The sequence below is a fragment of the Hibiscus syriacus genome, unplaced genomic scaffold (genome assembly GCF_006381635.1).
Source record: "Hibiscus syriacus cultivar Baekdansim isolate YM2019G1 unplaced genomic scaffold, ASM638163v2 tig00110560_pilon, whole genome shotgun sequence".
NCBI classification, from domain to species: Eukaryota; Viridiplantae; Streptophyta; class Magnoliopsida; order Malvales; family Malvaceae; genus Hibiscus; species Hibiscus syriacus.
The window spans coordinates 415,866-428,758 of NW_024062781.1; the positions used below are offsets into that span (position 1 = coordinate 415,866).

The window sequence follows — 12,893 nt, forward strand, 5'->3', positions numbered from 1 at the left end:
ATTGGGAACGTGGATGAGGTGGACGAAATCCAAACAATGTGGTTTTATAAACCCCAAAATGCCCAAATTCACAAATATTTTCTGGATATTACAATCTGAGGTCAAATTTTGAACCTCCAAATCTAATTTTACCTTGTTTGTTTGTAACAAATGAAAATGAGATCTACTTTTGCAGCCGCAGATCTTGAACGTCGAAAATAAAAAATTATTACATTATATGTTTCTAAATTATGTTCTTTATTTTAAATTGGTCTTTAAGTTTTTAAATATTTCAAATTTATCTTTAAACTATTATAAATTAATTTTTAAACATTTCAATTCTACCCCTAAACTATTTCCCTCGTTCTAAATCAATCTAAAAAAAATTGAATCTTCGAAATATATCTCCAAATTCATATAAATATGCAATTAGTTTCAACCATAATCGAACCTAAATTTTATTTTTTCCAAACATATATAAATATAATTTTGTATATTGAAAGTGTTGGTGCTTTTGAGTGGGTAACTTCAACCTCTGTGAATAGCCCAATTGCTTTGGTTTGCTTGATAGAGCTTGACAGGTTGATTTCAAACTCTTTCGACGGGAAGCAAACATAGCTGTTGATTTCTTAGTAAAATTGGATGTAAAATTGGATGGTGGGGTTGATGATGATCTTAGACTCCTCGACAACAGTCCTACAGAAATGTTTGTTGTCCGTTTGGACGATAACATGTTCAAATAAAATTATATTTTTCATTAATAATATGTTAAATTATAACACTTTTAATAATTTTTAATGTTCTTATTTAAATCGTATAATAGATACAATATTAACATAATAAGGTTAAATTATTTATGTTAAATATGAAATCATTGAGATTAGGTACTGAAACGAACCAAAATTGATAGTTTTGAATTTATTTTTTTTGAAAGTGTAGGTACTGAAACGAATCCAAACTGATCGTTTACGTACTAAACGCATTAAGTTTTTAACGGCAAAATACTAAAATAAAACAAAAACTAAACGTTAAGTATGATTTTGAAAAATTGAAAGTTTAAGTACTAAAACAAATCAAAACTGATAATTTAGGTACTAAATACATAATTTACCCTATATTATAAGTTAATGAATTTTTCTTTTATCATACAGAATAATATGAGAACTCTAACTTTCTAATACATCTCGTGTAATCAAATTGGCAAGAAAATCTTGAGCTTCATCAAATAATATTTCTCTCACAGGTTGATCCCGACTCATCGTCGCCATAGGATCAGCAATTTGGTTATTCTCCCTTCGAACATAATAAAGCTTCACCTCTCATGCTTGCTGCAAGAGAACATGAATAACATCAGCAATAGAATTTCCTTACAACGCCAGAGATTCAAGATATAAAAAATGGCAAATCTCCAAGCTATCTGATTCGACAAGGATCCATTCACCCGATCATTTTAAATAATTCCACCGCACGCTGCAGCTCCATCTCTTTCCTTAACCGCACCATCAACATTTACCCTAACCCAACCCATAGGAGGTTTCTTCCATTTGCACAGTATGGAATCATTGTGTGATGTTGGTTTTACAACAACAACAGAATTTACAGTCTCCTTACGCGCTTCTTTATGCATCTTCAAGCAGCTATCAAGTAATGGGATAGTTTCCACGTACTCTTCATCAAGTTAATGAATTTAAAATCAATGTTTGGATAAAACCCCTCATAATGTGTATTTTATATTTTAAGTTCGAAATTGTTTCGTTTCGAAAAACAAGTTCATTAATTTAATCGGATTATATTATTATCAGATTATATTATTTGTATTAATTTAATTATCTCAATATGCATATATGACTCTAAACATAACCAACACTAAGTGGCGTACATGTTGAGCTAATCAGTTAATAATATATGTTTATTAATGTAATTTAATGAAAATTAAAGCTCTTAATTTATACGTAAGCTAGCATTAAATTGAATGATCTAAAATATAAATTGTCCCAATATAATATTTTTTTCTAATTTTATTAGAAAACTTTGAATTTTATAGTATTGCCTAATCAAACCATGCATACGTGGGCCAAACAAATAGGAAAGGGAAATCTAGTGTGAGCAAAATTCAACGGCTCAAGGACGGTCATCTAACCGTTTTTCCCGGCAACTTTCTCTCTTCTTGTTAGTTTGATGGTTTCTTTTCAATCATCTTCTCATTTCCTTGTTTTCTCTCCGCCTAATAATGAGGGTGGAGGTATTAATTTGTTTCCTAAGAAAATTTAATTTTCTCAATTTACCAAATGGATCTAACAAAGCTTGAAACTTAGCATTATCATTTTCTTATCTGTCAAAACGATTGTATGCATGTCTGGTGATTTGGGATTCTGAATCGCTTTGGATGAAAGAAGGATAAATTTTTTGTTGTTGTTGTTGTTTTTGTCTGGAAAAAATGCGGGATAAGAAGAAATTAAAGGATGATGAGAGGATCGAGGAGACAATTCGATCTCTTCTCAAACTTCCCGGGAATAAAAGATGCATCAATTGCAATCTTTTGGTACACTTTCCCTTTTCTCTTGTTTGTTTAGATAACTTATTTGTTTAAATGTTTTTCTAGGGTTCTAATTTCCCTAAAATTCTCGGTGATAGCTTTAAAACTTCGATTTAGAAAGCAAATTGAAATATTAACATTGATAAACTTTTCTTCTCGCAGGGTCCCCAATATGTTTGTACCACTTTCTCGACTTTTGTTTGCACCACCTGTAGCGGACTACAGTAAGTTTTAGTAGAAGTGTTCCTGCTTCTATTCCATTTTCTTGAGTCTGTCGAGTTAAAATTTTCATATACGGGATCCGCTCCCAATAAGATTGAGGTTCTAAAAGTGCGGATTGCTAAATGATGATTAGTTTACTTGATGCATTGTTTGAACTATTTCAGTAGGGAATTCACCCATAGGGTGAAATCAGTATCAATGGCTAAATTTACTGAAGAAGAAGCGAGTGCTCTTCAAGCAGGAGGAAACGAGGTCCGTGATGAACGGTCACTGCTGATATCTTTGATTCCAGTTTCTTTTTTATAACTTGCTTCTCGTAATTTTTGCAGCGAGCAAGACAAATTTACTTCAAGACATGGGATCCTCAACGCAATTCTTTACCCAATTCCAGGTAATCAAGCATTTTTTTTCCAGTGGATTTGTTTGTGCTTCATTAAGAATCTGTCCTGACTCATATATGTTTGCTTTCAGTGACCTTCCTATGCTCCGAAATTTCATCAAGCATGTCTATGTGGATAAGAAATTCACCGGTGAGACGCTTCCAAGTCCGGGATTGGTAATGATTCTGGTTAACCGTTTAATCATTTATACATACATATTATACTTCTATAAACTCTTTCTTGCCATAGTCGATCAACTTATAAAAATTAAAAACTGCTAGTTTGACATGTTTGGGACACATTAATTTTCTACTGGTGGCATTGTTTACAAGTTTTTTATGGTGCTCTCTGTCTCCGATGTTTACTTTTAACAGATTTCTCTACATATAATGCAGCGATACAGAGCGCAGTCCCCTGAAAAGAAGAAGGTCATTGTGTTTACTAGATCCAAAACTACACTTCATGAAGGTAGACATGAATACGGAGGATCTAGTCCTGCTGGAAAAAGTGGTGCTGTTAGGGTTATCTATACTGAGCCAAGGAGTCCTCGACTTCCCCAAGAAAATTCTATATATGAATTTTCTCCTAGAAACCATAGGCAAATCGAGATTATCGATAACAGGCGCCGATATGATAGTCCTGGAAATGCCATACAAAAGATAACCCCAGCATTCCACGGAGCAAACATGTGAGAAGCAGTTCATCTGACCACCTAGATAGGGTTGTTTCTCCAGTGGTGCGCCCCATTAGAGATATTTTGGGAGAGAATGTTCCTGCCTTACAGGTGGGTGAACATTCAAATGAAAAAACTGGAAGGGATGCTCCTCCTGCTCAAAACCAGGTAATGTTGCTACTTCTTTAAGTAATATGACTCTTAACGGCGTTCCCTTTCAGAGGCTTGTTGTTGATCATTCTTTTGGTTCTAAGAAACCAAGTGGATTAGTTTTAGTAGCACACACAATGATGATTCAGAAGTATACAACAGGCAAGTGAACCTAATTCAGATATGAAACTCTAATAGGATTTCGTTTGCATATTTGAATCATTTATTTTGTATTTGAACGCTTAATACATATAAATAGATTTGTGAATGAACCGATGATGGGAAACAAAGATCTTGATTTCTTGGAAGGATCATATTTTTTTTAATTGAAAATTTTAAAAATTAACTTTTCAAATAAATTAAAAAAAGAAAGATAAAAAACTAAATTTAGGTAAGTTATCTTCACTAGAACGGATATAACTCGAGCTTCACATTTGAACAGTTAATAAGAAGAAATTTCAACAAAAAAATATTCGGATATCATTAAAAAAATTATCACAAATTAACTGACGTTTCAATCTTAAAAAGAAATAAATAATTCATCTAAAATAAATTGTTTTACTACTCTTATCAACTAATTTTATAGAGTACAATTAAAATTTTAATTGTTCCCCGAGAAGCTGTGGATTACTGAACTGTATTCCATGCAGCGCTTCAGAAGACTATTCATTTATGCTGTTATTTTTACGCTTCGCAGAAGAACTCATCATCATCTAGTGGCATGGAAAGCTTGATTGATTTCAGCATGGATGCTCTGCCGTCAAATGCTGAGGCAGCACCAAATCTGCTGCCGGCGCAACCGTCAAGTGATGTTGGTAACCGGACAGATGAACTCTCTTCAAAGGGAAAAGCAACTCCGGAATCCAGTGCAAACCCCTTGGATCTTTTTCTATTTGATCTTCAGCTCCCTCTGTGGTACCTGTTGATAATCTGTCAGTTGTACCAGGCACTGCAGGTGCTCCACCGACTGCTTCCGGACAGACATTTCATTAAACAGTATTTCTCCAGCAATACCTGAGGGTCAGATTTTGGCATTGACAAGTAAAAAAGGCTCCTCACCAGTTCCACCCGCTATCAATGCCCCAAAAATACAATCTCCTTACGGGCATGTCTTTCCCGGCATGCAAAAGCATGCAGAACAAAGTCCTCGAACAGTTGAAGCATTGAATAACCAGGTTATCATTGGAGTTGATTAGAAGTTGGTGGAAATTAGAGAAACCTGAAGAATATGCCCCGTAATTTGATAAAAATGTGTGAACTTCATTTCACTTGCTAATTCTGTTGCTTCATGTTCATATTTGCAGCCTGGTATGTCGTTGCCGATGCACAATGCTCAACAATCTTCCAATTTATCCACTGAACAAATTTCTGGTGTCACCTCAAAATCAGCTGAAGAAACTAGTTCTAAAGACAGAGTGAAGCCTCTTTCAGCAGAAACAAAGTCTAGCGGAAGAAGGGAACTTCCACAGGTGATGATTATATTCTGTTTTATGTGACATTTATGAATTTTCTTAACAGTGTTTCCTTCCATCCCTGCAGGATCTCTTTACTGAAAGCTATGGATCCTCCCCTGGAGCTGGAGCTGGGTTTGATTTGATGTTTTATCATAATGCAATGGTATCCCGAGCCATAGGAATTTCAGATTCTACGACTTGTATGTTATTTATTGCTCGACATTTGGAATTCGCTAAACTCTAGGTATGCACATGTTCGCAGCCTGCAGCAGCATTTACAAGCACTGCTAAGCCAAATTCATTTGATCTCAACAGTGATGCGACTCCAGCACAAGCCCCACCTGTAAGAATTGCATCACAAACTTTACCCACCTTTGTTGGCGCCACTCGACTTTTATACTTTTGAGTTACGTTGATGAAGTGTTTTTTGAGGTTTCAAGAGTTCTTATTTTTGCTCTGATACACTAACACCGACTTCTATGTCTCCGAAGTATCTTCTGCATCTGTTAACTTCCTCCAATTTCAAAATGTACATGCCTTGATTGTTGTTTGTTTTGTAGTCTCCTTCTTTGGCATCTGTTGTCGGAGGCCTCTTGCCTCGTACACCCAGTATCGATGCCCATTCCTCAGGAATAGCATCTCACTCATCAAATATTGCATCTAATATGACTGCAGAATCACCTTTCACACTGGCAATGCCTTCTGGTAAACTCAGTTCTCTTCTAGTCGTGCTAAAAGTTCATATTAATACGGTATTTCTCATGCTTACAAGGAGTTTATGATCCTAGGTGTATATATGGGGAATCAATTAAACCGAGGACTTCCACCTTCCAGGTTACATTTCATTCTGGCTCTCTTCTATTATCTGCAGTTCTGCATCTATCAGATATATTGAGACAATTTAAGAGTAGTGTTTTCCTTGAGCTCGCATGCATATCAAGCTTAAAAAGAAAGTTTTGTTAAAGAGGATTTTGAATCACCATTGCAGCCCACAAGGAATAGGTGGCTCGGGCAGTGGTAAATTCAACTCGGTTTCTTAAATGCAACTCAAGAACCTGCAGGTAGACAAATCTAATACTCCGAACTCCTTTCCTACAATGGGGAGCAAATCCTTTTGGTTAAAGGAATAAAATGATACCCGTCATACTCCCTTTTTTCTCATCCTTTTTTTTAATTTGAACGGTCACCATTCTGTACATATATTCTCAAGGCAATGGAATCCGCCCCGTAAACTTCTCATGGCCATTATTTATTTTCTTTCTTCTTGCTTGGTTTGATCCCCTAGTCCTTTTTCTTTAGATTTTTCTTTGTTTATATGATGTCGTCACCATTTTATAATGACTGTAATCCTGTAAGAGTATTGCTACATCTACATCCACGGGAATCCAAATATGCCCAAAAATTCTTGTTATGATCATTTTCTTCTTATGTTATTGATTCCTGACTATCTAAATTTGAAAAAGAAGTTCGTGTTCAAACAAGTTGAGGCTTTGTTTGTTAATTTCTTAGCCGTGATCAAGCAATACAAGGGACCGCCTCCATTGTTGTAACCATTGTTGTAAACTTCCCCTTCAAACAACCAGTTATACTCAATTAACTAGCACCTGAAGTAAAATAGTATAAGCAGCACAAAGAAAGTTACCAACACAACCCAAAGCAGTCTCCAATACATCAAAAATGAAATACCAAATTTGTTAGGAAATAAAACGAGTAACAATTAATTTTCCTATAACCAGATTAGTGAGAATGCGAAATAAAAACGAAAAAATAATATCCGAAATTGATAACGGAGTTCAACCAATTTGATTACGTCTCCGGACTGCTGTAGATATTTTATTAGAGAGAAAATTTACAGGTGTTTACAAAACACTCACTACTCACAAGAAATCTCTCTAGTATTGAGAGAAAGAAATGATTTGGGATGATTTTGAAGCTAAATGAGCTAGGATATTTATTTTTTTGGATAATTTATCAATTTTATTACCCAAAGAAGCATAAAATGCTACAAAAAATACCGATCTCAACACCTAGTGTACAAACTACATACAAAAAACATCAGATCGGTTCTAATATAAACCCCATGGAGTACAAAGGTTAGAGTTAACTCTATCAGTCCTATTAATGTTTTTCCCCCTAAGCTTGATTCCTACAAATTCTTTGATGCAAATCAGGAGATCATCATTGGCTCGGTGGTATCCTCTAAATATTCGTCTGTTACGCTCCTCCCACAAAAGGTATAAAGAAGCACACCATGCAAGCTTAAGGATTGTAGATAAGAGACTTTCCTTTCCAAGATCTAGAAGCCCAAACTAGCAATTCCTCCCATGTTGAGCATTGTTTATTGATGCTGCTGAGAAGTAGAATATTTGTCCATAAGAATGAAGCAGTATCGCAGTCAAAGAACAGGTGGTTTCTAGATTCCATTTTATCATTGCACAACACGCAATTCCCTTAGGTGATAATTCCCATTCGCATCAGTCGGTCTCGGGTTGGCAGTCTGTCGAGGATTGCCATCCAAGCAATGAGACTGTGCTTAGGAATATGTTGTGGGAACCAAATCAATGAATGCCAGGGAACTTTGATTTCCTTCACCCTAATCTCCTGCCAAATGTCTTTAACAGAGGATGCCCCATTCGAAATAGGTGTGGTTGCTGCACTGCGTAATTTGAGGATACGATTGAAACTCCAGCTGAAACTGGCTCTGTTTTCCATTTGCCACAGATTTCTACCCTTTATTACATAAGCATGGTTCCAAGCAATCCAAGAGAACCCTCTCCAGCCAGTAGATTCTTTAAGAGTTTGATCAAGCAAGCTTTATTCCAATCTTTTAGGTTTTTCAGCCCAAGACCACCCTCAGATTTTAATTGACAGATTTTAGTCCAGCTGACTCTTGCACCTGTAGCAGATTTATCTGAGCCTTTCAGAAGAACCTATAGCAAAGTTGTTCAATTTTGCTTATTATGGCTTGAGGAAGGGGAAGCTGCCGGCACCAGTAATTAGCAATACTGAACAAGACTGCTCGAACGAGTTCAAGTCTTCCCACGTAACTCAGATTTTTACCAGACCATAGAGCGAGCCTAGCTTTAATACTTGCAATGAGGGATTCACAGTCATTTTCAGAGAGTTTGCGAGTTATCAATGGTACTCCAAGGTATCGAACGGGTAAATGACCATAAGTGAACCCTGTAGCTTGCTTGATATGCTCGATGTGACTAAGAGAAATTCCAGCAGTGAAGAACATACATTTTGCAGCATTTAAATTCAGACCAGACATCTCATAGAAACTTTCAAGAACAGTAATGACACCAATTACTGATTCAACATTACCCTTAAAGAATATCAGTAGGTCATCAGCAAATGATAAGTGAGTGATTCCTACTTTCTTGCATTTAGGATGATAATTAAAAAGTCCTCTAGCAGCAGCCATATTAAGCATGGAGGAAAGAATATTCATAGAAAGAACAAAGAGGATAGGTTATAGAGGGTCACCTTGTCGAATGCCTCTTGCTCCCTTGAAATAGCCAATAAGACTTCCATTGAAAGAGATTGAGAATCGAGCTTGTTTAAAGCAAGCTTCAACCCAATCGATAAATCTTTGAGGAATATCCAAGGCTTTAAGAACAGCAGATAAAAAACCCCAATGAAGAGTGTCAAATGCCTTTTGAAGGTCAATTTTTAAAGAGCATCTTGGGGAGATGACTTTCCTTCCATACCCTTTAACAAGATCTTGTGCCAGTAAGGTGTTGTCAACAATGCTTATTACTTTAATGAATGCAGTTTGATTTAAAGAAACCATTCCTAGAATAAGGGGAGTCAGTCTTTTGACTAGAATCTTGGTAATAGACTTGTAAATGACTGAGCAGCAGGAGATTGGTCTGAAATCTTTGATTTTACTTGGATTTGGGACTTTAGGGATAAGAGCAATTATGGTAGCATTAAAAGCAGGAAACAGTGAGGAATGCTGGAAAAAAATACTTGATTGCTCTCACTCACTACATCTTCACCTACAATGGACCATGTCTTTTTGAAGAACAGTGGAGTGTATTCATCAGCCCCGGGGCTTTGTCATTGCCTTGTTCAAAGACAGCTTCCTTGATTTCTTCTGTGGTGACATCTTTGATGAGATTTGAAGAATGCTCTGGAGGCAGTGAATAACTTAGAATATTTTTCAAGAAATTATAGTCACAGCCTTTGACGTTAGTATCTACGCTCCCAAATAGATTCTTGTAGAAAGCTATCACCTCGGAGGCCATATCATCGAAGGATTCTAATCTTAATCCTTGATCATTAATGAGCATTCGAATAGTTTCCTTCTTGTTCTTGACAGCAACAGCAGAATGGAAGAATTTGGAGCATTTATCCCCTTCTTTTATCCATTGAATCTTGGCTTTTTGTTTCAAGAACATTAGCTCTGCTTCTTCAAGCATGAAAAGATCTTTTTGAATCTGGAGCTCTTTGTCAATAGGATTCGTTCCTTTTAAAGAGAGCATTTGATGTTGTTCCAACTCAATTCTCTTAGACTTGACCCTATTGGATATCTCACTAAAGTAAGAGTTATTAAAGCTTTTTAGACTTGTCTTGAGGCGCTTGAGCTTGAGGAACAAGATTAACATCGGATTTCCAAAAATAGTTGGGTGCCAAGACTGTTTTACTACACTCAAGAAAGTAGGATGTAGTGTCCAAAAGTTGAAGAACTTAAACGGTTTGGGGAGGTTAGTAGGAGCATCTTTATAGAACCATGCAATTGCCATACAGTGGTCGGATACGCCCGGTACTAAGAATTCAACAGCAGATTTTTGAAAAATAGTAGCCCAATTGGAATTAATAAGAACTCTGTCCAGCTTCCTTGCAAGGTAAGACCCGGATTGCTTATTGCTCCAAGTGAAAATAGGTCCTATGTAAGGATGATCATGTAGGTCTAGCTCATAAGAAACATCTTGAAAATCTTTCATTTCTGAAGTGGGGTTAGGACATAAGAATTCACAGTCTGAATATTCATCAGGATGTAAGGTGATGTTAAAATCACCGCCTAGCATCCAGGGGAGATGACCAATGTTTCTCTCCAGGATATAAAGCTGCTGCCATAGCTGTCTTCAAATAATGCTGTCATTACTACCATAAACAGCAGATAAAACAAAAGGGGCTCCTAAAAAAGAGCCTTTGACAGTAATGATCTGATCAGACGCTTGAAGGATAGATAATTCAATATTTTTCTTCCACAGTATCCATATTCTCCCATTGACAGCAAAATCATAATTCGAACTAACATGCCAATTTGACAATTTAGAATAAAAAATAGGAATGGATTTCTCCTCTTTAACTCTAGTTTCCAACAAACATAAAATATCTACTTTGGTAATTATCCCTTTTCCAATTTCAACAATATTGACTGCCCACTTTAAAAAAAAAATTGTCGTCCAATTTGATCATCCGACCATCTAGAATCATGCAACAATTGTCAACAAAATCGTGTCGCAGTATATAATGTATTATAGATATATCTAATAAAGAACTGAACAAAACTGTGCAAAATTATTATTACATTTACTAAAGTTACCTAACAAAACAACCCTCAAAGTTTGGCAGACATGTTGAAAAAAATTCGGCAGACATGTTGAAAAAAATCAGTTTTTAAGTGAGAGATTGTTAAAAGTTCAAAGTTTGACAACCAACTTTGAAAAAAATGATGTTCAAAGTTTGGTAAATGTTTCTTTGAAAAATAATTTTTCAAAGTTTGGTAGATGTTTATTGAAAAATGATAATGGGATAATCACAATTAATCCCTAGACTTTAAGGTATTTACAAGATTAATTCCTTAAACTTCAACTATAAATACCCTAGCTCATTTAGCTTCAAAACCATCTCAAAATCATTTTCTTTCTCCCAATACTAGAGAGCTTTCTTGTGAATAGTGAGTGTTTTGTAAACACATGTAAATTTTCTCTCTTAGTAAAAGATCTGCAACAGTCCGGAGACGTAAGCAAAATTAGCTTAACTCCGTTATCAATTTCGGGTATTATTTTTCTGCTTTTATTTCGCATTCTCACTAATCTGGTTTTAGGAAAATTACTTGTTACTCGATTTATTTCCCAACACTGAACAAAACTGTGCAAAATTATTATTACATTTACTAAAGTTACCTAACAAAACAACCCTCAAAGTACCAAGTAACAGGCGAATGAGTAGTGTAAAGGGATAGTATTCTTTTCTCCAGAGCCTCTTCAATTAGGACCAGTTTCCACATTGATGATCTGTTTTTTATGTTCGGAGAGGTTTCTTCAATCCAGCTTTACCGAAGAAAATAAATAATGCACAAACCAGAAAGACGAAAGGAATCCAATTGTGCCCGTTGCAAACATAACTGCTAGAACCATGAAGAGAGAATACCCCATGTAGAGAGTCGCAGACACAGGTCTGCTCAAGCTCTTAAGATCAAATATGAGATAATTTATGGAGTACAAAAAGATGTAGATAGCAACTGAACCTGATGCAAAGAAGGACTTCCACCACCATTTCCAGTCCTCCACACAGAGATGCATGTAAGTTAACACCAAAGATACTTCAGCGCAAACCACAAGAAGCAGGATCAGAACAATGAGCAGAGAGCCATAGACATAGTAAACTCACCCCATCCAAATGCTAGACATGATGACGAAAAGCTCAATGAAAAGCGTACCAAAAGGAAGAGTCCCAGCACCAAGAACCAACAGCCAGAATGGGTACTTTTGAGCTGGAATTTCCCGAGGGATCTGATTGGTTCGAACAAGGTATTCAATATGAGGTGCTTTAGCCCCAAAGTATCCACCAACTAGGGTGAGTGGAACCGAGATGCAGAACCGAAGTAGAAGTAGAATAACAAACAGAGAAAATGGAATAGCTCCTGTGCTGTGACTTCCCCACAACAGGAAATTCAAAGTGGTTAGTATCAACAAGGCAATGCCAGGAAATTCAAATTGACATTGTTCTATTATTCTAAAAGAAAAAAAAAGCTTATCTGCAGCCTGTGTTGGTTTTTTTTTCAGTCTTCTTTAATGCAAATGGATCGACTAAACTGTTTGGTGTCAACCCGACCAAGGATTTAAATCACAATTACAGTCGTATTTTCGATTATGTTGTGTCAACCATGATTGCAAATATAATGAACGTTATTATGATGATTTCGAATATCACTGTCATATAATAACGGTTGCAGACGACACCACTATCACCATACAACATATGATATTACAATACAATATTTAAATCCGTCTCCTCCATTAAAAAAATACTTTAGTATATGTCAAATATAAATAAAAAAATGATGTTTTAGCTAGATATATTTGAATTTACAGTCAATGACGGAGTTATGTTATACTTTAGGGGCAGGTGCCCATATATATAAGAACATTTATTTTTTTGAGCTCTTAATTTATTTATTTTTTATATTTTAGTTTTTATTATTAATAATAAAAAATAGTTTTTATTATTATTTATACTTTATTTTTAAATTTAATTTATAA

General features: G+C 35.6%; 2 protein-coding genes and 1 pseudogene across 2 annotated transcripts; 1 reads left to right on the top strand and 2 right to left on the bottom strand.

The window, feature by feature from the left end:
• Positions 1 to 2,362: 2,362 nt before the first annotated feature.
• Positions 2,363 to 6,289, top strand: LOC120132275 (annotated as a pseudogene).
• A 1,556-nt stretch (positions 6,290 to 7,845) lies between these two features.
• On the bottom strand, positions 7,846 to 8,821 carry LOC120132276. Its single transcript, XM_039149070.1, has 2 exons — positions 8,325 to 8,821; positions 7,846 to 8,206 (listed from the first exon to the last, which is right to left on the bottom strand). The coding sequence occupies exons 1-2, from the start codon at positions 8,819 to 8,821 to the stop codon at positions 7,846 to 7,848; spliced, it is 858 nt and encodes a 285-aa protein (XP_039005001.1).
• Positions 8,822 to 9,398: 577 nt separating this feature from the next.
• LOC120132277 lies at positions 9,399 to 11,638 on the bottom strand. The gene is made up of 2 exons (XM_039149071.1): positions 11,535 to 11,638; positions 9,399 to 10,485 (listed from the first exon to the last, which is right to left on the bottom strand). The coding sequence occupies exons 1-2, from the start codon at positions 11,636 to 11,638 to the stop codon at positions 9,399 to 9,401; spliced, it is 1,191 nt and encodes a 396-aa protein (XP_039005002.1).
• Between the last annotated feature and the right edge of the window lie 1,255 nt (positions 11,639 to 12,893).